General features: G+C 40.2%; 2 protein-coding genes across 3 annotated transcripts in view; both read left to right on the top strand.

Annotated features, from left to right (window-relative positions):
• The window catches only part of TBPL2 (TATA-box binding protein like 2), a 36,080-nt gene extending 22,437 nt beyond the window's left edge, over positions 1 to 13,643 (top strand). The window contains 2 exon segments of the mRNA XM_070514534.1: positions 1,004 to 1,098; positions 13,372 to 13,643. Of these exon segments, the coding sequence (XP_070370635.1) occupies positions 1,004 to 1,098; positions 13,372 to 13,448 (172 nt within the window). The 3' untranslated portion in view covers positions 13,449 to 13,643.
• Positions 13,644 to 15,590: 1,947 nt separating this feature from the next.
• The window catches only part of ATG14 (autophagy related 14), a 53,456-nt gene continuing 45,379 nt past the window's right edge, over positions 15,591 to 23,667 (top strand). For both annotated transcript variants that reach the window (XR_011504593.1, XM_014834618.3), the window contains exon 1: positions 15,591 to 15,999. Coding sequence is in view for 1 of the 2 variants with exons in the window: in XM_014834618.3 (XP_014690104.2) it covers positions 15,725 to 15,999 (275 nt within the window). In the remaining variant the exon portion in view is untranslated. The remainder of the gene's footprint in view (positions 16,000 to 23,667) is intronic.

Below are 23,667 nucleotides of genomic sequence, written 5' to 3'. Positions count from 1 at the left end.
ATAATCTGTGTATGACTCCACTCATATGAGGAATTTAAAATTATGGACTAAGAACAGTTTAGTGGATACCAGGGGAAAGATGGGGTGGGGGGTGGGCACAAAGGGTGAAGTGGTGCACCTACAACATGAATGACAAACATTAATGTACAACTGAAATTTCACAAGATTGTAACCTATCAATAACTCAATAAAAAAAAAAGATTCATGTGTATTATAGTGTTCCATTTCTCAGATTTCTTCTTTTTCTTATACATATGTTCTACACTAGTTTTGTTTTGGTTTTTCTTGGAATAACTTTATTTTATTGGCTTCCTTTTATCTCCTGACTTCTTTTTTGCAGGCTCCTCAAGCCTTCCCAGTTCTCTCTCCTCTTCTCATGGAGTGTGGAGAAGCAGTTCTTAGCCCTGTCTTCCTTTGTTCTGTGGAGAAGCCAGCTTCCATGTAGTAGTACTATTTATAGGAGTGAGTTACTATTTATAGGAACAAATTCTGAATTTTAAAGCTTGGGATAATTCCGTTTTCTTTCTTTATACAGCACCTGTCCAAGGACAAATAACACTGGTCTCGAAAATTGTTTACATTCTATCTGCTAAAAATGTTAACTTTAGCAGCTCATAAATGCATACAAATTGTGCTCATTATTGGGGAACGTGGAAAATTTAGAAAACGTGTTCATATATTTTTCCTGATAGACTTTTTGAAAGACAGAAAACATTTAACCAACAAGATCTTAATGCATTAAATCTGATCCCCGAATTTCTAATAGCTTAGGATGACTTGCACTTGAAAAAATATTATGACCAAAAATGAATTCTGTTTTGACTGCCACAAGAAACTACCTAGGACACTCAAGACTACTTTTATCGAGATGGCCAGAAGGTTTTTGGTAAAATACCTTCTTAAAGCTGCTTTAATATGCAGCTTTAACATACTGGGTCTTGACTCTTACGGGAGAGTAGTTGAACAGAGCTATTTTTAACTTTTTCCTTTTATATCTTAACAGTTATGAACCTAAACTATTTCCTGGCCTTATTTATAGAATAGTAAACCCATGAGTTGTGTTGATTATCTTTGTATCTGGAAAAGTTGTGTTGCTAGGTAAGTTCTAAGATTATTTTCTGACTTCCATAAAATTCAATATCTATGAGTGTGCTTTGCTTTTCCTTTTAAATAGCTTGTTCACCATTATAAGGTAATTTTTGCTATTATAGAATACCTGGAAAAAATGAAAAGTAGAAAGGAATATAATATCATGCATCTGTCCCAATGCCCAAAACAATGTAACTTTTTTGTGTGTTTTTATGTCACTTTGATGTGTACTTTCATCTTTACATCCTGCCTTTTTATCAGCCAATATAACATATGTAGCTTAACTCATTGTTACAAACTCTTCACGAAGGCTTTTAATGGGTGCACAATGTTCTAACAAGGGGTCAGCAAACCTTTTTCTGTAAAGGGCCAAATACTAAATATTCTAGACTTTGCATGTCCTGGGGTCTCTGTCACAACAACTGAGCTCTGCCATTGAGGTGTGAAAGTAGCTGTCGACATTGCTTCAAGGAAAGGACTCTGAAATGGGAATTTAATATCATTCATATAATTTACTTGCGTCATGGAATATTCTTCTCCCCCCACCCCATGCCCCAACCATTTCAAATATAAAAATCATTCATAGCTCACAGGCTGCAAAAACAGGCAGCCGACTGGATTTGGCCAGCTGGCCTCAGCGTCCTGACCTCTGTCCTTACATGTCATTGCATCTGATTCTCCCATCATCAGGTGCTTAAATGTCCCTTCTTTGTTTGCTGCTTATAAATGACACAAACCTTTGGCTATTTTCGTGTGTGGAGAATTATTTTATTAGTGTGGATGCTCAGAAATGGAACTTTTGTTCAAAGACATGACTGTTTTTAAGGTTCTTAGTACAAATTACCAAATTGTTTTTTAAAGGCATGTACAATGCGGTTCTCCTGTATCATCTATTCCTACCAGGAATGTGTCTAAATATCTTTACAACCCTCAGCAGCATTCAAACAAAAGGTACGAAAGAAAACTTTGTGTAAGTGAGATGATCTCAGCGCTTCACCTCCCTGTAGTCAGCAATGCACATGGACCGCTGTCCAACACATCCAGCCAACAGCGTTTGATCTTTGTAAATAGCGTGCACGTAACTTATTCCTATATCTACCTAGTTTTCATTAGTTGTTTTTACTCTACGGATTTGTATGAGTGCATCATAATATGAAAAATAATTACTCTTTGTTACATATGTGACTTTTTCCAGTTGCCTTATTTTTACATAAAGAAGGTTTTAAAAATTCTGGAGGTAAATGGTTGAGACTCTTTTCCATACAGTTCTACTGAAGTTTGCTATTTTTGTCGGATTCTGTATGAGTTTTTACACATTTACTCTTCTGTACCAAGATGAGTGCCTATTTTATATGGCATGAGCCAAATTGATTAGGCCTCACCCCCAAGAAGCTAGCCAGTCATCTTAACATGACACATTCTTCTCCTCATTATTAATTTGTGATGACTCCTTTTGACCTTTATTTTTATATAAAGTTCTCTTTTCCAGGTCTGTCTTTGCTCCAGAATCACACTGTGATAATCCTCTCATGTTTATCCTATTGTAAAAATGTGCTTTGATTCTCATGGTCTCTATATCCGATAGGACCAGTTTCCCTTCATTGCTTCTCTTTTTGTTTCTTGGCTCCTATCAACTATTTATTCTCTCAAACAAACTTCAGAATTTTATAAAATCTTGCCCCATCTAGAAAATATTGAGATTTTTGCATTACCTGAGTTAATTTGAGAAAAATTGATAAAGTTATTGTTCAGTATCCAAAAACATGGAATGTCTGCTCTTAAATGTTCTTTTAGAATTCTCAGTAAAGTTTTATAGTTTGTTTTCTCTCAAAGAAATAACTAATGTGTGTTCAAAGTGGGGAAAGCCTGTTGAGAATTCAAAACCTTTTGAATACCACAAAGCTACAGTTCTTCAAATGCCACCAATTTAGAGTCTTGAATAATTAAGAGCTCCTGGGGATGAACCAAGTTCACCTCTACGTGTCCTGAAGGAAGGGGGAGCCTGCCAAGTAACTTGAATAGCTACATACATTGAAGGCAAATATATGCCCTACTTAAGGAAACAAACTTTTCAAGACCTATGGAGGGATACTCTCAAATATGTGCTATGTCGTTCCCAATTAGTCTTATTAAAGTGCAAATGGCCAGGACAGGCTAAGTTCCCACTATAGGTACACAGAAACAAGTTTCTTTCAATATCCTTAATTCCAACTAGCTTTCCCACTTACCCCAAATTAAAAGGAAGAAAAATACTTTCATGTACACATTTGCTGGAAGGTTCAAATCACAAAAGTAAAGAATTGTCAACACGCAATACTGAAGACCATACAATACACTTCCCTTAAAATTTATTAATGCATTCAGCACACAGAACAAGCAAAGTTAAATTTCTTTGTTCTTGCAAGATGTAGACGATCACTTTTGTGGAGGAGGGGAGTGAGCTGTATTAACTGAAATCCAAATTTCTGCTTATATTATGAAGTGAAAGCCAGTCAATGTCTTACTACTGAAATATGAATACTTTTCATCTATTAGGATTTTTCCTAATGTTTATGCCGTATTGTCTTTTTTTTTAATATTGAGGTAACGTTGGTTTATAACATTATATAAAGTTCAGGTGTACATCATTACATTTCGATTGCTGTGTAGATTACACCATGTTCACCCCCAAAGACTAACTACCATCCATCACCACACATGTGACCAGTCAGCCCTTTCTCCCTCCTCCCCGCTCCCTTCCCCTCTGCTAACCACCAGTCTAATCTCTGTATCTATGTGTGTGTTTGTTGTTGTTTCTATCTTCTATTTATGAGTGAGCTTATTCAGTATTTGACTTTATCCCTCTGACTTATTTTGCTTAGCATATACCCTCAAAGTCCATCCATGTTGTCGTTAATGGCAAGATTTCATCTTTTTTATGGCTGAGTAGTATTCCATTGTGTATATATACCACATCTTTTTTATCCATTCCTCCCTTGATGGGCACCTAGGTTGCTTCCAAGTCTTGGATATCATGAATAATGCTGCAGTGAACATAGGGGTGCAGGTATCTTTATGCATTCATGTTTCCATGTTCTTTGGATAAATACCCAGCAGTGGAATAGCTGGATCATATGATAGTTCTATTCTTAATTTTCTGAGAAATCTCCATACTGTTTTCCATGGTGGCTGCACCAGTTTGCATTTCCACCAGCAGTATGAGGGGGTTCCCTTTTCTCCACATCCTCTCCAACACTTGTTATTTCTTGTCTTGTTAATTATAGCCATTCTGATGGTCATGAGGTGGTATCTCATTGCAGTTTTGATTTGCATTTCCCTAGTAATTAGTCATGTTGAACATCTTTTCATGTGCCTGTTGGCCATCTGTATATCTTCTTTGGAAAAATGTCTATTCAGATCTCTTGCCCATTTTTTAATTGAGCTGTTAGTTTTTTTGTTGTTGAGATGTATGAGTTCTTTATATATTTTGGATATTAACCCCTTATCTGATATATGGTTTGCAAATATCTTCTCCCAATTGTTGTCTTTTCATCTTCTTGACGGTTTCCTTTGCTGTGCAGAAGCTTTTTAGTTTGAGGTAGTCCCATTTGTTTATTTTTTCTATTGTTTCCCTTGCCTGGTCAGACATGGTATTTGAAAATATGCTGCTAAGACCAATGTCAAAGAGCATATTGCTTATGTTTCCTTCTAGAAGTTTTACGGTTTCAAGTTTTACTTTCAAGTCTTTAATCCATTTTGAGTTAATTTTTATATATGGTGTAAAATAATGGTCTACTTTCATTCTTTTGCATGTGGCTGTCCAGTTTTCCCAACACCGTTTACTGAAGAGACTTCCTTTTCCCCATGGTATGTTCTTGGCTCAATTATCAAAAATTAGCTGTCCATAGATTTGTGGGTTTATTTCTGGGCTCTCGATTCTGTTCCATTGATCTGTGTGTCTGTTTTTGTTCCAGTACCATGCTGTTTTGGTTATCAAAACTTTGCAGTATATTTTGAATTCAGGCAGTGTGATACCTCCAGCTTTGTTCATTTTTCTCAGGTTTCCTTTGGCTATTTGGGGTCTTTTGTTGTCCCATATAAATTTTAGGATTCTTTGTTCTATATCTGTGAAAAATGTCATTGGAACTTTGATAGGGATTGCCTTGAGTCTGTAGATTGCTTTAGGAAGTATGGACATTTTAACTATGTTAATTTTTCCAACCCAAGAGCATGGAATATCTTTCCTTTTTTTGTGTGTATTTTTCAATTTCTTTTAACAATGTTCTATAGTTTTCAGTGTACAGGTCTTTTGCTTCTTTGTTTAAATTTATTCCTATGTATTGTATTCTTTTTGTTGCAATTGTAAATAGGATTGTATTCTTGATTTCTCTTTCTGCTACTTCATTGTTAGTGTATAGAAATACAAATGATATTTTTATGTTGATTTTGAATCCTGCAACTTTACTATATTCATTTATTATTTCATGGGTTCTTTAGGGTTTTCTATATATAAAATCATGTCATCTGTAAATAGTGACAGTTTCACTTCCTATTTTCCAATTTGGATCCTTTTTATTTCTTTTTCTTGCCTGATTGCTCTGGCTAGGACTTCCAATTCTATGTTAAATAAGAGTGGTGAAAGTGGGCATCCTTGTCTGGTTTCTGTTCTGAGAGGGATAGCTTTCAGTTTTTCTCCATTGAGTATGATATTAGCTGTGGGTTTGTCATAGATGGCCTTTATTATGTTGAGGTACATTCCTTCTATACCAATTTTATTCAGAGTTTTTTTTTTAATCATAAAAGGATGCTATATCTTGTCAAATGCTTTCTCTGCATCTATTGAGACGATCATGCAATTTTTATTCTCCATTTTGTTAATGTGGTGTATCACGTTGATTGATTTGTGGATGCTGAACCATCCCTGCATCCCTGGAATAAATCACACTTGATCATGGTGTATCATCTTTTTAATGTATTGTATTCGATTTGCTAGTATTTTCTTGAGGACTTTTGCATCGATGTTCATCAGTGACATTGGTCTGTAATTTTCTTTTTTTGTTTGTTGTCCTTGTCTGGTTTTGGTATCAGGATAATGGTGGCCTCGTAGAATGAGTTAGGAAGCTTTCTCTCCACTTAAATTTTTTGGAAGAGTTTGAGAAGGATGGGTATTAATTCTCCTTTGAATGTTTGGTAGAATTCACCAGGGAAGCCATCTGGTCCTAGACTCATATTTTTTGGGAGGTTTTTGATTACTGTTTCAATCTCCTTACTGGTGATTGGTCTATTCAAGAAGAAATTCTCTATTTCTTCTTGATTAGTTTTAGAAGGTTGTATGATTCTTAGACTTTATGTATTTATTCTAGATTATCCAATTTGTTGGCATGTAACTTTTCATAATATTCTCTTATAATCTTTTATATTTCTGAGGTGTCCATTGTCATTTCTCCTCTTTCATTTATGATTTTATTTATTTGAGGCTTCTTGCATTTTTTCTTGGTGAATCTAGCTAAAGGTTTGTCAATGTTGTTTATTTTTTCAAAGAATCAGCTCTTAGCTTCATGGATTTTTTCTATTGTTTTTTAATCTCTATTTCATTTATTTCTGCTCTGGTTTTTATTATTTCCTTCCTTCTACTGATTTGGGGCTTTGTTTGTTCTTCTTTTTCCAGTTCCTTCAGGTGCCCACTTAGATTGTTTATTTGAGATTTCTCTTGTTCGCTGAGGTGGGTCTGTATTGCTATAACCTTTCCTCTTAGAACTGGTTTTGCTGTATCCCATACATTTTGGCATGTCATACTTTCATTTTCATTTGTCTCCAGGCATTTTTTCATTTCTCCTTTGATTTATTTGTTGACCCAACAGTTGTTCAGTAGCATTTTGTTTAATCTCCACATATTTGTGGCTTTTCTAATTTTCCTCCTGTACTTGATTTCTAGTTTCATACTGTTGTGGTCAGAAAAGATGCTTGGTATTATTTCAATCTTCTTAAATTTATTAAGACTTGTTTTGTGGCCTAATATGTGGTCTATCCTGGAGAATGTTCCATGTGCATTCAAAAAAAATGTGTATTCTGTGGTTTTTGGATGGAATATTCTGTATATATCTTCTAGGTCCTTCTGGTCTAATGTATCCTTATTGATCTTCTGTTTGGATGATCTGTCCATTGGTGTAAGTGGAGTGTTAAAGTCCCCTACTATTATTGTGTTACTGTCTATTTCTCCTTTTATGTCTGTTAATAATTGCTTTATATATTTAGGTGCTCCCATGGTGGGTGCATAGATATTCACAAGCATTATATCCTCTTGTTGGATTGTTCCCTTTATCATTATGTAATGCCTGTCTTTGTGTCTTGTTGCAATTTTTGTTTTAAAGTCTATTTTGTCTGATGCAAGTATTGCTACCCCAACTTTCCTTTCATTGCCATTTGCATGGACTGTCTTCTTCCATCCCTTCATTTTCAATATGCATAATGCAAAGAAGTGGCAATTTGATGGGTCCAGCCCCATGGCCGAGTGGTTAAGTTCATGCGCTCTGCTTCAGTGGCCCAGGGTTTCACTGGTTCGGATCCTGGGTGCGGATATGGCACTGCTCGTCAGGCCATGTTGAGGCCGCGTCCCACATGCCACAACTAGAAGGACCCACATCTAAAATATACAACTGTATACTGGGGGAGATTTGGGGAGAAAAAGCAGAAAAAAAAGAAAAGAAAAGATTGGCAACAGTTGTTAGCTCAGGTGCCAATCAAAAAAAAAAAAGAAGTGGCAATTTTTTTTTTCTTTTCTGCTTTTTCTCCCCAAATCCCCCAAGTACATAGCTGTATATCTTAGTTGTGTGTCCTTCTAGTTGTGGCATGTGGGATGCCACCTCAACGTGGCCTTATGAGTGGTGCCATGTCCACGCCCAGGATTCGAACTGATGAAACCCTGGGTCGCCGAAGCAGAGCGTGTGAACTTAACCACTCGGCCACGCGGCCAGCCCCCTGAAGTGGCAATTTGAAACCACTGTATCACAAGCCCTTTGCAGGGTCTCTGAAAACAATTTATCCATGTAAAATTGTCTTACTCCTCTAAGGTGCCAAAGCTGCAGCCACCATAACCAAGCCTACATCTGAATGTTCTAATTATTGTTAAGTGAGCCAAGGACCAAGAGGACCTACTTTCCTACCTTGTCATGGCCCCTGACAGCAAAAAGCAATGGGACCTGGGCCAAGCTTAACACTGTTGTCCCAGGTCCATGCTGCTTTTCTATGGCTGGCGTGACATTTAGGACTCTTTTTTTTTTCTCTCAAACCACAGTAAAATTAATAGTATGGCCAGGATCTGCTGGAATAATATATGATGAACAGCAGATATGTTAATTTTCACTTCTAAGATCAGACATAATAGAGTTAACATATTTGGGGCACTCATGTGACAGGCACTGTGGTAAGTAAGAGTTTTTATGTGGGTTCTAGTTAACTCTGTGAGGCTGTACTTACTATCTCAGTTTCCTCACCTGTAAATGGGGACAATGGAGAGGTTAAGTAGCCTTAGCGACGTCACACAGCTGCATGTGCTGCAGCACAGGCGGTCACTCTGCCTCCAGAGCCCACCCTCTGCACGTGCTTGCCCGGTCCCCCAGCTCTTTGGATGTCTGTGGAAACTCCTGTATGGTTGTTGGACATCTTCTCCTTAATCCTCCTTGCCAGCTAAGGAGTGAGAAATACTGTCTTAGTGGGGAGAGGCAGCAGGTGTGCTGGCTAAGAGGCTGGGCTCTGGTTGTCCAGTGTGAATCCTGGCTTTTCCGCTTAGGCTGTATGAACTTGGGTGAGCTTCACTTCCCCACTTTGATTTCCACCTGTGCAAACGGCAGGTGGCCTTGGAAGCTACCTGCTAAGCGCTGTGAGGAGGCAGAAAACCCGAGCCTGGTATATGGGAGCCATGGGATCAATGTTAGCAGTTATTACCTTGGAGAAAGCCCACTCTTCGTGTTTTCTCCCTAGCATTGAAAAAGACTGGAAATGTGCTGTGATGCCTTGCCCTGCCAATGGGAATATGAAGTCTAAAGAGGGTTTAATAAAATGCTTCACATTTACTTATTTTTCTCTAGCATAAAGGACTAAGAAGCTGGGGCTTTGTTACTGAAGGTCACTCTCAGCCAGCCAGATATCAGGGGTTCTTGGAAACAGCTAGGTCAGAGGGCAGCATAAAAATGACCAGACTTCTGAGCAAGTGGACCAGAGAGAGCAGAACATCCCTGTTGGTTGTTCCCGGGGATCCCCCACTAATGGCAAGCTTGTATATGCCTCAAAACATGTACTTTGAGGGTTTTGTGCTGGGTCTTTTTCAAATTGTAATATTTTCACTTGTGCGCACACACACACGGTATCACTTGAGAAAATATGTGTAGTTGTGACTTTGTGTAAGAATAGAATTGGCAAATCCAAGCAGTATTGGAAATTAATATTTGGGCTGGCTAAGGGGTAGGGATGAGCTTACAAACCTTATTGACAGGTGATAGATATTTCATAAAATGTAGGTGTGTCCCAGGTATGCATACTGTTTTAGGTGCTGAGGGGGAAAAGCGGACAGAACACACGCCCCGGCTGGCAAGAAACCAGCCGAGTGAAGGAGACAGATGTAAACAAACTATGTGATGCTGCCTCTTACAGAACCAAATGATAAGCCTGGTGTCCTCGGCCTAGCTGCCCAACACCCTAATCCTGAAGCACATTTTCAAGGGCAATAAAATTGCTTAGGTTTTGTAAAATGTTATGATTTACAGAGGGCTTTTTACAAACATTTGCTCACATAACACTTATAGTACCCCCATGGGAAGGTTATTGTCCTGAGTTTACAGGTAAGAAACAGAAGCGCAGACATTAAGAAATTTGCCTGTTATTTCAAACCTAGTTAGTGGGAGAGCTGGTATTTGAGTGAATATGGTTTGATATCAGAGCCAGTCTTTTCTCCAGGGCAGCAGCCACAGAATTTCCACCTCTGTCACCATGGAATAGTGTTTATCCCCCAAAGTCATGATCATTATTACCTGAAGGAAAGGACTGACAAGTTTTGCTTAAAAGGTAAGGGTCATCTAATCCGACTCTGGTGCTACAAATTGGGATGTTTGATTATAGATTGATTATTAATAGGACTATGGGACCAATTTAGGTTCTCTTAAAGTTTTGATGCCAATATTTCATTGAGGAAATATTTGACTAAATCCCCTCATTGGAACACCCAGTTACAAATCCTGGCAATGTTTATTTCATGACTTCTGGTGTAAAGGAAGGAACTGGATACACGAGGTCTTCTCCCATAGCTGCTACTCATGCTTCAGGGGAACTTCAACATCTTGGGCCTCATTTTCCCACATAGGAAATGAAAAAATTGTACTAGATAATTTCCCTAAAGCCCTTTTGTGTCTAAAGTTGTTTTTCTATGATATAAAATAATGGTCACTTTCAATGTCGGTTTCCTCTTGGGCGATGGGTGTTTTCTGCTCTCCAGGAGGTGCAAGATGCTGGACTCTTTTGGGCTTGAATGCAATGCTCTTGGGTATGATTTTTTTTTAAGTGTTATGAAAAAACTAAAGTACATAGTTACCCAAAATGCTAGACCCACACACTCTGTTCCTCAATTCAATATAAAAAGAACCTTGGTTTGCGGGAAGTGGAGGGGATGTGTGTGTTGCTATACCTATTATACTTGACTGTCTCCTAAGAAGAAGGCTGCTGCATTCAAATGTATCCAGCAGCTGAAAAAGTCCATCAAACCAGAGGCAGAGTTTTTTATAATGATGTTTTACTTACTGCTTCCCCAACTAACTGTTTGGTTTCTACAAATCAATCTCTTTAGAAACTAAAATTTAAGGGGCTGGCCTCGTGGCCGACTACTTAAGTTCACGCCTCCGCTTCAGCAGCCCAGGCTTTCATGGGTTCAGATCCTGGGCACGGACATGGCGCTGCTCATCAGGCCATGCTGAGGCGGCGTCCCACATAGCACAACCAGAAGAACCCACAACAAGGATATACAACTATGTACTGGGGGGATTTGGGGAGAGAAAGCAGAAAGAAAAAAAAAGATTGGCAACAGTTGTTAGCTCGTGTCAATCTTAAAAAAAATAATAAACTAAAATTTTAGTGCTGTAACTAAAATCTGCTGAGTGTTAGGGGTTTTCCTGATCCAGAGGTACAGTTTGTCGCCCACGTCAGGGACTCGCCCTCCTCCCCACCCACATCTTTAGGGGCGGAGATTCACAGATAGTACACTCTTTGGCAATGAATAAGTAACTTTTTGCCCTTACCTCTCAAAACATTTTTAAGTTCATAAGGTCTTCATCTTTGTTTCTTAAAAAAATTTTTTTTTAATTTATTGAGGTGAAATTCACATAACATAAACTTAACCACTTTAAAGTGAACAATTCGATGGCATTTAGTACATTCACAATGTTGTGCGAATACCACCTCTATCCAGTGCCAAAACATTTCTAGTACTCCAAAATAAAATCCCATCTCATTAAACAGATTCTCCCTATTCCTCCCCGCCCCCAGCCCCTGGCCACCACTCATCTGCATTCTGTCTCTATGGATTTACTTATTCTGGAGATTTCATATAAATGGAATCATACCATTTGTGACCTTTGGTGTCTGGCTGCTTTCACTTAGCATGTTTTTGAGGTTCATCCACATCGTAGTATGTATCAGTACTTCATTCCTTTTTAAGGCTGCATAATATTCCATTGTGTGTATATATCGCAGATTTGTTTATCCATTCATCTGTTGATAGACACTTGGGTTGTTTTCACTTTTTGGCTATTGTGAATAGTGCTGCAATGGATATGCACCTACGTGTGCTATTTGTCTGAGTGCCTGTTTTCAACTGGGGGGTATATACCCAGGAGTGGAATTGCTGGCTCATATGGTAATTCTTATTTTAATAGTTTTGAGGAACTGCCAAAGTGTTTTCCACAGTAGCTGAACCATTTTACATTCCCACCAGGAGTGTATGAAGATTCCAGTTTCTCCTTATCTTTGCCAACATTAGTTATTTTCCATTTTTTAAATTACTATTATAACTTATCCTTGATTCTGAATCCTGATTTCTACCTGCTTTTCAAATCTGCTGACCCTCTTTTTGGTAATTCCCTCCCATTACTACTGTAATTAAACCAGATAACCACTTCTCATGTGTCATTTCTGCCCTCACACTGAGCCTTCCTCCTTTCTAACTTTATAGCTCTCAAGGAAGAGTCTTTATTAACTTGAGCTATTTTCTTTTTCTCTGCATGCTAGCAGTTTTTATATTCTTTTCATTAATATCCTTGCCTCCTGCCCAATAATATCAGATAATAGTTTCTTGATTAGCTGACAGCTCCATATAAACTCCATAAGCTCCATAAGCACTACCAGTCTGTAACCCTTAGCATGATGTGTCTGCAGTTTTGAAGGTGGAAATAGTTAGTGGTGGGTGGTGGTGAGAGATGACTAGGGACTGATTGATATTATCTCTCAAGGGTGAGGACTGTGTCTAACTCATGCTTTTATCCTCTTTAACCCGTAGGGCAGTAATGTTAAAGTTAAAGATTCCTTGAGGGGCCGGCCCGTGGCAGAGCGATTGAGTTCCCGCACTCTGCTTCGGTGGCTCGGGCTTTCGCTGGTTTGAATCCTGAGCGTGGACATGGCACCGCTCATCAGGCAGCGTCCCACATGCCACAGCTAGAAGGAACCACAACTAAAAATACACAACTATGTACCAGGGGGCTTTGGGGAGAAAAAGGAAAAATAAAATCTTAAAAAAAAAGATCCCTTGAAACTTGAGACTCTAAAGGTGACAATGGTACGGTTTTCCCCTCTACTAATCTCTTCCCATACACTGAAATGTGAAACAGCTCCAGTTTGTCTCACTCTGTTAGTTAATGCTAGGGAACTGAGATAACTAGAAATGAACAGAGCAAAGGAAGTCCCTTTTGCAGGTAGCTGAGTGCCCACTGGTGCTGCTGAAGGTCATGTTCTGTGGTCACATTCATGGCACAGTAAGAGAGAACATTCCATATTTTATACTGCACCCTGTGAGGCTAAAAAATGAACTGATGCACCCACGAAGTGGGAGTACTGGCAAACCCTGCTCTAGGGCATGTGTGTGTGGGAATATGACTGTAGTCACTAAATTCTTTTCCTTACCAGGAATAAATGTCACTTGTCAGGTACACCTAAAGAGGGGTCATCATATTAAAGTAATTTGAGATAACAATGAAATTTTAGTTTTAAGAAAATTTTGGTATTGTTTTTATATTAAAATTTATATAAACTTGGGTTTCTTTACAGATGCCAAAGAACGTTCTGAGATCTGTGAAGCATTTGAAAACATCTATTCTATTCTAAAGAATTTTGAAAAAGCCTGAGTATATCATTCCACACCTCATGGTGTATTGGTTTGAATAGGTGCATAAGCCCAGCACAGAAATGGCTGGGTTGTAGACGCTCCTTGCACATTTTGAGTTTATCTATTACAGAGTGAGTCTGTGAAGAACCATGCCTAAGAAATGAAGAAACGTTGTTTTCAAAATGACTTGTTTGTTATCTTAAAGATTGAACAAGTAAACTTATTTCAGAATTTTAGAGAGTTAGGGCCTTGCTAGAATGATATTGTAGCATCATTAAAATTTAATGCTCTGCTTTTGTTAAAGATGCACATTAATCTGTTTTCTGAAAATTCATAGCAATATACAGAAATTTGAAATAACTGCATAATATAGATAATATTTGTAATGTCCTCTAGCAGGACAGAAATTTGTCTATTTTTTGCCTTTTAAAATATTAAGTAGATAATCTTGGCCATTAGGTACAGCCACTGTACTGTGAAGGATCCTATCAGAATACAAATGAAACAGGAAAATCTGAAACCTTAAGAAAAATTAAATATCTTTTTGTTTGACGTGATCAGTGAAAATTATTTCTCTCACTTATAAATCTTAAACTTCCAGGAACTGTTCAGTTTTAGTATAAGCTTTACCTTGAAAACAGGGTAGGGTCTTTTTGCTTTTTTCATACTCTCATAATCCTATGTAATTGTATTAAAATAGACCTGATAAGACTAAGAGGATGGAGTAAAGGGTTCAGATTCAAGATCTAATTAGGTTGTGGAATCCTCAGCATTTGCCAGAGATGTGGAGGTTAACAGAGGGGGATGGGGCTGACAGGACTCATGGCTCTTGTTTGCAAGAGCTCAGTCATTGTCTTTCACCAAGATGAGGACAAACATTTGTGTGGAGGGAGAGTCAGTTTCCAACATGCTGAGTTAATGGTGGCCACCAGCTATAAAGTGGTACATCACTTTGTACCTCGCAGGCAGTTATGAATCTGGGTATGGAACTTGGGAGAGAAGTCCCGGCTGGAGAGAGAATTTAGGATAGTCAGCAATTGACAGTGTCAACTTAAAAAGCAAATTTGCCTGTTACTTTATCTCAATATGCTGGAGTAGCCAAAAGAATTGCAATTTGGGGTGTGCATGCCACGGCCAACCATAGGCAAATCCAGAAAACAAAGGAGGGAAGCCGCCTTTATAGAGAAAAAAGGGGGAGGCGAGAGGGGCTGTTCTAAAGCAAAGCCCGTTGGGGGAAAGCAGCAGTTCAGGCAGGAAGACTCCTCTCTGGCTGAGCCGTTGCTGCCGGGAGAGAATCTCCCCCCAGCGGTGAGGCAGTTTTACCTCCCGGGAAGACGCAGGCCTCCGCTCAGCCCTCTCGCTTCCCGCGGGGGGACGGTGACCATGTGCCTGAGAGCTCCCCCTGCAGGCCTCCCTAACTCCAGTTTAGTTAAGGTTTCTTTTATTCATTTCCACAACAGCCTACCAAAACAATCCTTGAGAATCACTAATGTAGATAGTTTGACCTATATGCCCACTTTTCTTTTTTCCTTCTGTAGTTTAGAGGCATATTCAGCACTAATTACTCTGATTTAATACTCTGACTCATCCAATTTACCTCCAAAGGAAAACATTTGGAGGAATCTACTTTCTAGGTTAAATTCCACCTAGTTCGAATTTTTTCTCAGAGCATGGGAGGAATGTTAGACATTAATTTAAAATTCACTTTTCAGAAAGCTACAACTTTGATTCCCACAGCCAGTACTGTTGTTTCCACTGGCTAACTATTTTCGATCAAGTACTATCGGATTACTATTACACGTATTTACTTTTTAATCCTCACGATGTCAGCTAGGTAGTGTAATGATCTCCATTTAATGGATAAGAACACAGGCACAGAGAGGTTAGGAATTTGCCCCAAACCACACAGCTATTAAGGAGGTGGGTGGACCAAAATTCAAACTCGCTCCAAGACCCAGCCCCCTCACCCAGCTTCGTTGGCTGCAGTTTTAGCCAAATTTAAAAGCATCCATAGCGAATTACAGAAATTCCTCTATTTTGTTCCCAATCCGTTTTCCCAGAATCCTTAGGGCATTGTATCACTATCTCTTGCACAAGTTTGGGGCGTTCGCTGGCAGCCGGGGCAGCACCCAGCGGCCGAGGACGTCTGCCCGGCTGACTCGCCTCTGGAACATAAGCCTCCCGCTTCGCGACGCCGCCCTCAGCAGTCCAGTAGGGCACGGGGCCGCGCTCCGGGGGCGGGGGCGGGGCCTGAGGCGGGGTTAGCCCCTCCCTGGCCCCGCCCCCTCGCCCGGCATGCACCTGGTTGAAAACAAAATCCCACGTGACTGCCTCTGCTCTCAGGCTATCATGGCGTCTCCCAGTGGGAAGGGAGCCCGCGCGCCGGAGGCTCCTAGCTGCGGGCCGCGGCCGCTCGCGCGGGACCTGGTGGATGCTGTCGACGACGCAGAAGGACTCTACGTGGCGGTCGAGCGGTGTCCGCTGTGCAACACTACCCGCCGCCGGCTGACCTGCGCCAAGTGCGTCCAGAGCGGCGACTTCGTCTACTTCGACGGCCGCGACCGTGAGAGGTATGGCAGCCGCCACCGCCCGATTGTTTCCTTTCCCGGCTGTCTCCTGAAGCTGGGCGGCTGGAGGCGGGAGCCTGGGCCCCGGGTTCGGGCCCGGAGCCCGGCCAGAGGAGCAGGAGATAGGGAGGGTAGCTGCTTTGCAACGGCGCTTTGCTTCCAGGGGACGGGGTCGGAGGTGGGAGCTCCAATGAGGGAAGGTTGGCCTTCTCCCCATAGCCCACCGAGAGGAGTCTTACCCCACGGTGCTCCTGGGTACTAGGGAAAAGGGATAGATGGTGACTCTGGAGAAGTCGTCCCCCTTGGCTGCCATAGAGTTGGATTCTCAGCTCTCTGCTGCACTCCCGTTCAAAAGCTTAATTGTACTTTTCTTAGTCTTCGAAAGCACATTCATTCTCTAGAAGAGAGACCAGAAGAGGATCAGATAACTGGTTTAAGAGAGATTCAGGCCGTGGTAGCCTGTGTCACAGATGGACCTTGTTATTCAGACATGCTTACTCTAATGTGTGAGCTAGGACTAGCTAGTTGCTGCTTTTTCCCTCTCTGCCTCCAAAGATTGTTCTGGATCCTAAGGAGTTTGGGGATGTGTTTTGGCTTTGTTTTAAAATCCAGACTGGGAGCTGTAAGCCCTTAGTTAAGAGAATTGAATTTAGGAACACGTTTTGGCCTTGTTTTGAAATCTTAAACAGAGAGCTACAAGTCCTTGGTTAAGATAATTGAAACATTAGTGTGATTAGCTGTGGGGTCTCTCACTTTTGTTTCAAAAGAACACAACTTTTGTTTCAATAACTTAGTACTGATGATAGTAAGATAGCTAACTTTTTGAGTCCAAAAGTTCAGGGATTAGTGAGTCAGCAGTGATGGCCTAGTGGTTAAAGTTTGGCGTGCTCCGCATTGGTGGCCTGGGCTGGGGTCTAGGCGTGGACCACACCACCTGTCTGTCAGTACCTATGTTGTGGCAGCAGCTCACGTACAACTAGAAGGACTAACAGCTAGAATATGTACTGGGGCTTTAGGGAGGAAAAAAAAGAGAAAGAGAGGAAGACTGGCAACTGATGTTAAATCAGAGTGAATCTTTCCCAGCAAAAAAAAAAAAGTTCAAGTATAATTAATTTATTAAAAAAACAATAAATTATTATCCCCAACTTACTGCTGAGGAAACTGCGCAAGTAAGTGCCTTGCCCTAGGACACACAGACAATAAATGTGGGGTCCAGAATTAAAATCCAGGCAGCCAGAACCTATGTACCGTTACAAACCAGTACACTATATTTGGAAATGTTTTGAGTTCCTAGTATTCCTCTGAGCACTAACAGAGTTCATTTCTTTCTTTCTTTCTCTTTTGAGGTTTGTATGAGGTAAGCTTTTTAGTTCACTGCTGTGTCTCATTGATGCACTCAATGACTTTTAGAAACTGCTGGTGTAATAAGTGATAGCTTTAAAAATTAAACCAGGGGCTGGCCCCATGGTCGAGTGGTCAAGTTCGTGTGCTCTGCTTTGGCAGCCCAGGGTTTCACCGGTTCAGATCCTGGGCACGGACATGGCACTGCTCGTCAGGTGGCGTCCCACATGCTACAACTAGAAGGACCCACAACTAAAAAATATGCACTATGTACTGGGGAGAGAAAAGCAGAAAAAAAGAAGATTGGCAATAGTTGTTAGCTTAGGTGCCAATCTTTAAAAAAAAAATTAAACCCGTTGTTTTATTATAAGAATGCTAATTATGAATTGGAAATGTTTAACTGGTGTAGTTTATCAGGGGTTCAGTTCTGGATGCTCCTCTCTACCTATATTTTTCCCTAGCTCCCTTCCTGTGATTTAAATACCATCTAGTTGCCTATGACTGCCAGACTTGTATCTCCAATGCAGACCTCTCTGAAATCCAGAAGACAGCTGCCTACTCAACATCTGCATTTAAATTTGTAATAAGTATCTTCATCTTAATATAGCAAACTGAACTCATGATTTCCATGATAAATCTGTTCCTCCCATGCTCATCCCAACCAAGTAAATCGTAGCCTCATTCTTCTTTGTTACAGGCCAAAAAACCTTCCAGTCTTCCTTGACTCCTCTCTTAACGCCACCATATCTAATCCCATTGACAAATTCTATCCAGTCTTCAAAACCTATCCTAAATCTGACTGTTTCACCACCTCCTGGTCTAATCCACCAGAGGGTATTGCCTCTTGAGTCTCTGCTTCCACACTTGTTCCCTTATAGTGTGATTTCCAGAGTGCAACCAGAGTTAACACCACTCCTCCATTCCTCTGTTCAATCTTCCAGGAGTTTCCTGTTTCACCCAAAGTAAAAAAGCCGAAGTCCTCACCCAGTACTCTATATTGTCGTTCCTCTTCTGAAATCCTATTACTTTTTCCTTTACCTACTCTGCTATACCATCCTCGCCTCCTTTCAGTCCTCAAACATGCCAAGAACGCTCCCGCCTCCGGACCGTTGCAGTCTTATTCAGACTGCCAGGAACTCTGCTCCCAGAAATCTTCAAGGCGCTTGCTTTGTTTCCTTTAGGCCTCTGCTCATACATTAGACAAACTCTTTTTGACCATTCAGTTAAAATAATAACCTCTTTTCCCACTTAACCTGCTTTATTGTCTTCCATAGCACTTAGACCACCTTTTGGTTTACATACTGGTTTGTCTAACTGCCCCCACTCCAATGATGTAAGTTCTATGAGAGCAGGACTTTATCAGTTTTGTACTCTGCTGTATCCTCACATAGTAGAAGCTTAATGAAGATTTATTGAGTGATTAAATGAATCTACCCCTCCTTCCCAAACTTATCTGATCCCAAACCATTTCATTGTTACCCATCATGATCCATTTGTTAGTAAAGCCAGAAACCTGGGAGTTATCCTAGACCTTTCCTTTTTTCTTGTTCTGTGTATCTAAATCATTGGCAAGTATAATTTGATGTGCTCCGGAATAGATCTTGAATCTGTCTCCTGGTCCAGACCACCATCATTTCTCTTCAGGCTGCTTACTGGTTTCTTTTCTTTTACCCATACAGCTCCTCCCTACTCTCCCCCTGGCGTCCACACAGCAGCCACAGTAGAGATGTAAATCAAATAAGGTCATTGTTTTGCTTAAACCTTTCTATGGCTTTCCACTCCATTTAAAATAAAATTCAAGCTCCTTGCTATGGCATATAAAGGCCCATGTGATTTGGCTACTGCTTACCTCTCTAACTTTGGCTATAAGGTTGAGTTTAAAACGTGGGCTTGGGGTTCATGCTGCATTGAATTGAATCCAAGCTCCACCACTTGCTATGTGATTTTGAACAAGTCTCTTAACCTCTCCTGTGCTTGTTTATTTCACTTTGAACATGGTGGGTTATCTAACTTGGTAGGTTTCTTGTAGTGATAGAAGCATGCAGTAAAGTACTTAGCATGAGGTCTAGCGTGTATTAAGCACTCAAAAATAAACTCATGCCCTGCTCCCTCATATTCACTGCTCCGTCATCAGAGGCCTTCTTTCAGATCTTCAAACACATGAAACTTTTCCACCACTGGGCCTTTTCCCTTACTGTTCCGTCTGCCTGGAACACTTTTCCTCGTGATTGATGCCTTGTCTTTCATGTCTCAACTTAAATGTCACTTCCTCAGGGAGGCCTTCCCTGACGTTCACTGAGATAGGTTCCCACTTAAATTTTCTGTCACAGTACTCAGTTGCTGCGTGGTGCTGTGTGTGATGCGTGATGTTATTCGTTTGAGGAAGATATCCACACCCAGAATGTAGGTCTGTGAAGGCACGAGTTCTGGCTTTGTTCGTCAGATCACTGGTGCTGAGTGCAGCGGCAGTGGGAGCACACAGTAGGCATATTGTTGAGGGAATGGCAAGGGCAGTACAACTTTAAAAAGTGAGATACAAGTTCTTTGCTAAATCTGAGCATTAAAGTGAATTTTCAGAAGAGGGATGTGTTACAGTGGATTTTTTTCAACTGAGTGGAAAAATGAAGAGCAAATACCAGAACCACGCAAAATTTAGAAATAAAATCAAAATTTTAGCGTCAGGGATAACGGGACTGCCACAGTGGCCTGCTCAGCCAGCTTCACTTCACTTTCCAGCTTTCCCTTTTCTGAACTGTGTTTTCCTTCGTTCCTAGAACAGTGCCCAGTATCTAGTAGGATGTGAGACTCTCTTGAGACCCAGGACCACTGTCCTAAAGCCAAATCATTTTTAGTGAGCTCTCATTGGGTACAGTTATCTGCGTAAAATGTTCTGGCAAGTGACAGAGGAGAAAGGTGTCTGTTCTCAAAGATTTACAGTGACTACTAATAAGCCTTAAACGGCACGGCTCAAAGGTTGATTGTGAGATACTCCACTCTCTTCAATATTGATGGAGAATTTTGTTTTCTGTGCTTTGCTTTCAGACTCTTTTTCCTTTTACTTTGTGAAAAGTCCCTCACTAACTGTAGGAGACCACTTGGAAATAAATATGGGTGCCTACAGTACAGTTTAAAAACCCTTGATTAGCCTCTGATTCTTTTTAGTAAATTAGCCTAATTAGCTGTGTCACGTGTACATGGGTCTTGAATGTGATGATGCATCTCAAAGTACTTTCTTTTTATTTTTTTGTGAGGAAGATTGGCCCTGAGCTAACATCTGTGCTAGTCTTCCTCTATTTTGTGTGGGATGCCACCACAGCATGGCCTGATGAGCGGTGCTAGGTCTGTGCCTGGGATCCAAACCTGCGAACAGTGGGTTGCCAAAGTGGAGCACACGATCTTAACCATTATGCCACCAGCGAGCCCCTCAAAGTTCTTGTAAATGTATTTTTTCAGGTTTCATTAATAGACTCGCTGACTATGCAGGTTTTAATGGTTTAGCAGTTCAAGGAAGTCAGATAGTAAAGAAGAAATCTATTTCACAGTAATTAGTTCCTTTGACTCTTATGGGAACATGTGTCTTTATGTAATTTTGTGAACAATATGAATTCAGCAAATGGATTGATTGAAAATGATCTGGACTCACTGCTTTGTTGTTGTTCAGTGGGAAGACTTCCTTACAGCCTTGGTGTCCTCACCAAGAGTGTCTGTCCCTCATCTCCCACCTTGGCCCCCGTCCTAAAACAATGGCCACTGTCTTCTCTGCTTTTTCATCTATCTTTTAACTTGTGTGCTTTTTTAAGAGATGAAGAGGAATGATATTAAGCAGTACTCTCAACACAATCTCCTTTTGATCTTGTACTGGTGAACATTTAAAAATTGTAGGTCTTTTAACAGGAATATAATTTTCTGGATTATATGTTTATCTGACACCAAAAATAACACTGTTATCCAATAAATAACTGACAAGTTGAAGTAATCTTTCCACTCAAAACTGGAAACAAATTGGTTACCAGTTTATGATAGATGTAGGAATAAGATGGAGAACAGAATCTGGGACTGTAGCAGCCGGGAAAATCGGCTGCTGGCTTAGGAACTGGTTATTTTAAAGTGTGGATCAAAAAGAAAAATGCACACACGAGGGGCTGGCCCCTTGGTATAGTGGTTAATTTTGGCGCATTTCACTTCAGCGGCCTGGGTTCATGGGTTCAGATCCTGGGCACGGACCTACACCACTCATCAGCCATGCTGTGGCAGTGACCCACACATAAAGTGGAGGAAGATTGGCACAGATGTTAGCTCAGGGCTAATCTACCTGAAGGAAAAAAAAACAAGAGTGGCAGCAGCTGTTAGCTCAGGGCAAATCTTCCTCAGCAAAACCAAAAAAAGAAAGGAAGAAAGACGCTTTATGCATATGGATATGATGTAAGGAATGTAAGGAATGATGCAGCATTGCCTTCACTGTGAGGTTTAAGAATGTGTGATTACACTTCTACCAGGAAGCAGAAATATGGGTGCTAAACAAATTGAGAGATGGGATAAAGGATGAGCAAGAAATTTAGATGTTACTGAAGATTTCAAGGGGAAGATACAGCCAACATCCAAAAAATTACCCTTTAGACATTTCTGTTCTCTCTCCAGTGTCTTTTTGGTTGTCAGTCACTGTAGCCTGTAAAAGTCTATAGTCCTGAGAATTCAGTCCTGGTCCCGAATTTGTATACCTCACTCAGCAGAACTAAAGCTCTACAGGGAGCTGGACCCCCATCTTTAGACAAGAGTTTATCAGCCTTACTGCCATTTGATTGTCTTTCCGAAAGGGTCTCAACTCCCATCTGATGCAGCTTAGGACCAGCACGTGTGGATCTGCTAAGAAAATATGGCTTTTGTTTTTAATCAGTGTCACTGGCTACTCTTATCATTGTACCTTTTAGAATTTATAAAGGCTTTTACATTTATCATCTCATTTGTTCCCTACCATAAACCCATAAGTTATTAACTTATTTTAAAAATGAGGAAACCCAGAGTAGTTGTGCCTTACTTACTCCTGGGCTACGCTAATTTTTAAATTCACTTCCAGATCTGAACTCTATTTCTATATATATATAGTAAGATTAAGTCCAAAATTAGTTGTTGCATTGAACAAAAGGAACTGGTGTATATTATGTAACTAAGTGCCTGTCTGTGATGCTTTCACGTTTATCTTACTTAATTCCTGTAACCAAGTAGGATAAGCATTATTCCCATTTTACAAGTGAGGAAACTAAACAATGCTTTGTTTCTATTTTCTATTAATGACTTAACCTTCATTCCCGCCAGTGGAGTATGTTTTTACTATATTTTCTCATATTCTGAATGTTCTAACATAAGTTAACCGTTCCAATAAGGACCGTTTTTTGTTCATATTGCATTTGTCCATAAACATCATTCCCTTGTATGCTTAAGGAATTAAGGAAGAAAAATTTAATAGCTAATAATTCTTACTGCATTAGTATCCTAATTCAAAAAATATTTAGCTGTGGGGAATCACTGCTTTAAGGGTACAGAGTTTCAACTCAGGAAGATGATCGTCCTGATGATGGATAGTGGTGATGGTTGTCAAGTGAAAGTATTTAATGTCACTGGCCTGTACACTTAAAATGTTAAAATGCTGATTTTTATGTCATGTATATGTTATCACAAAAAATGAAGGAAGAAATGTAAGAATTGGGGAACATAAAAGGTAAATCAGAGGTTGGCCATGTGGCCGAGTGGTTAAGTTTATGTATTCTGCTTTGGCGGCCCAGGGTTTCGCTGGTTGGGATCCTGGGCGCGGACATGGCACTGCTTGTCAGGTCATGCTGAGGCGGCGTGCCACATAGCACCACCAGAAGGACCTACAACTGGAATATACAACTGTGTACTGGGGGGCTTTGGGGAGAAGGAGACAAAAGAAAAAGAAAAAAAAAATATTGGCAACAGATGCTAGCTCAGGTGCCAATCTTTAAAAAATAAAAAAAAAATTAAAAAAAGATGTCATATCAAAATCAAATACCAAAACAGGAATAAATCATTCCTTGTATGTAATTACTTTAAACATAAATGGATTAAACACTCCTTTTAAAAAGCTAGAGATTGGCAGAATGGATTAAAAAATAAAAACTTGATACATCTGAAAAAATATTTACTTCTTTAACCATCTCTACTTAAGTAAGGGAGCCTGCTGTGCTCTCTTCCCCAGGCACATCTGTGCTCTCACTTACTGGCTTGAGAAGCCTCACTGCCTTATGTCTAGAGCTGGAAGTCATCATTAACTCTTCCCCCAAACCTGTGTCCACAGCAGAGATGGAGAAAGTT

This window comes from Equus asinus, chromosome 7, assembly GCF_041296235.1.
Source record: "Equus asinus isolate D_3611 breed Donkey chromosome 7, EquAss-T2T_v2, whole genome shotgun sequence".
Lineage (NCBI taxonomy): Eukaryota > Metazoa > Chordata > Mammalia > Perissodactyla > Equidae > Equus > Equus asinus.
This window is presented reverse-complemented; position numbering and strand designations above follow the sequence as displayed.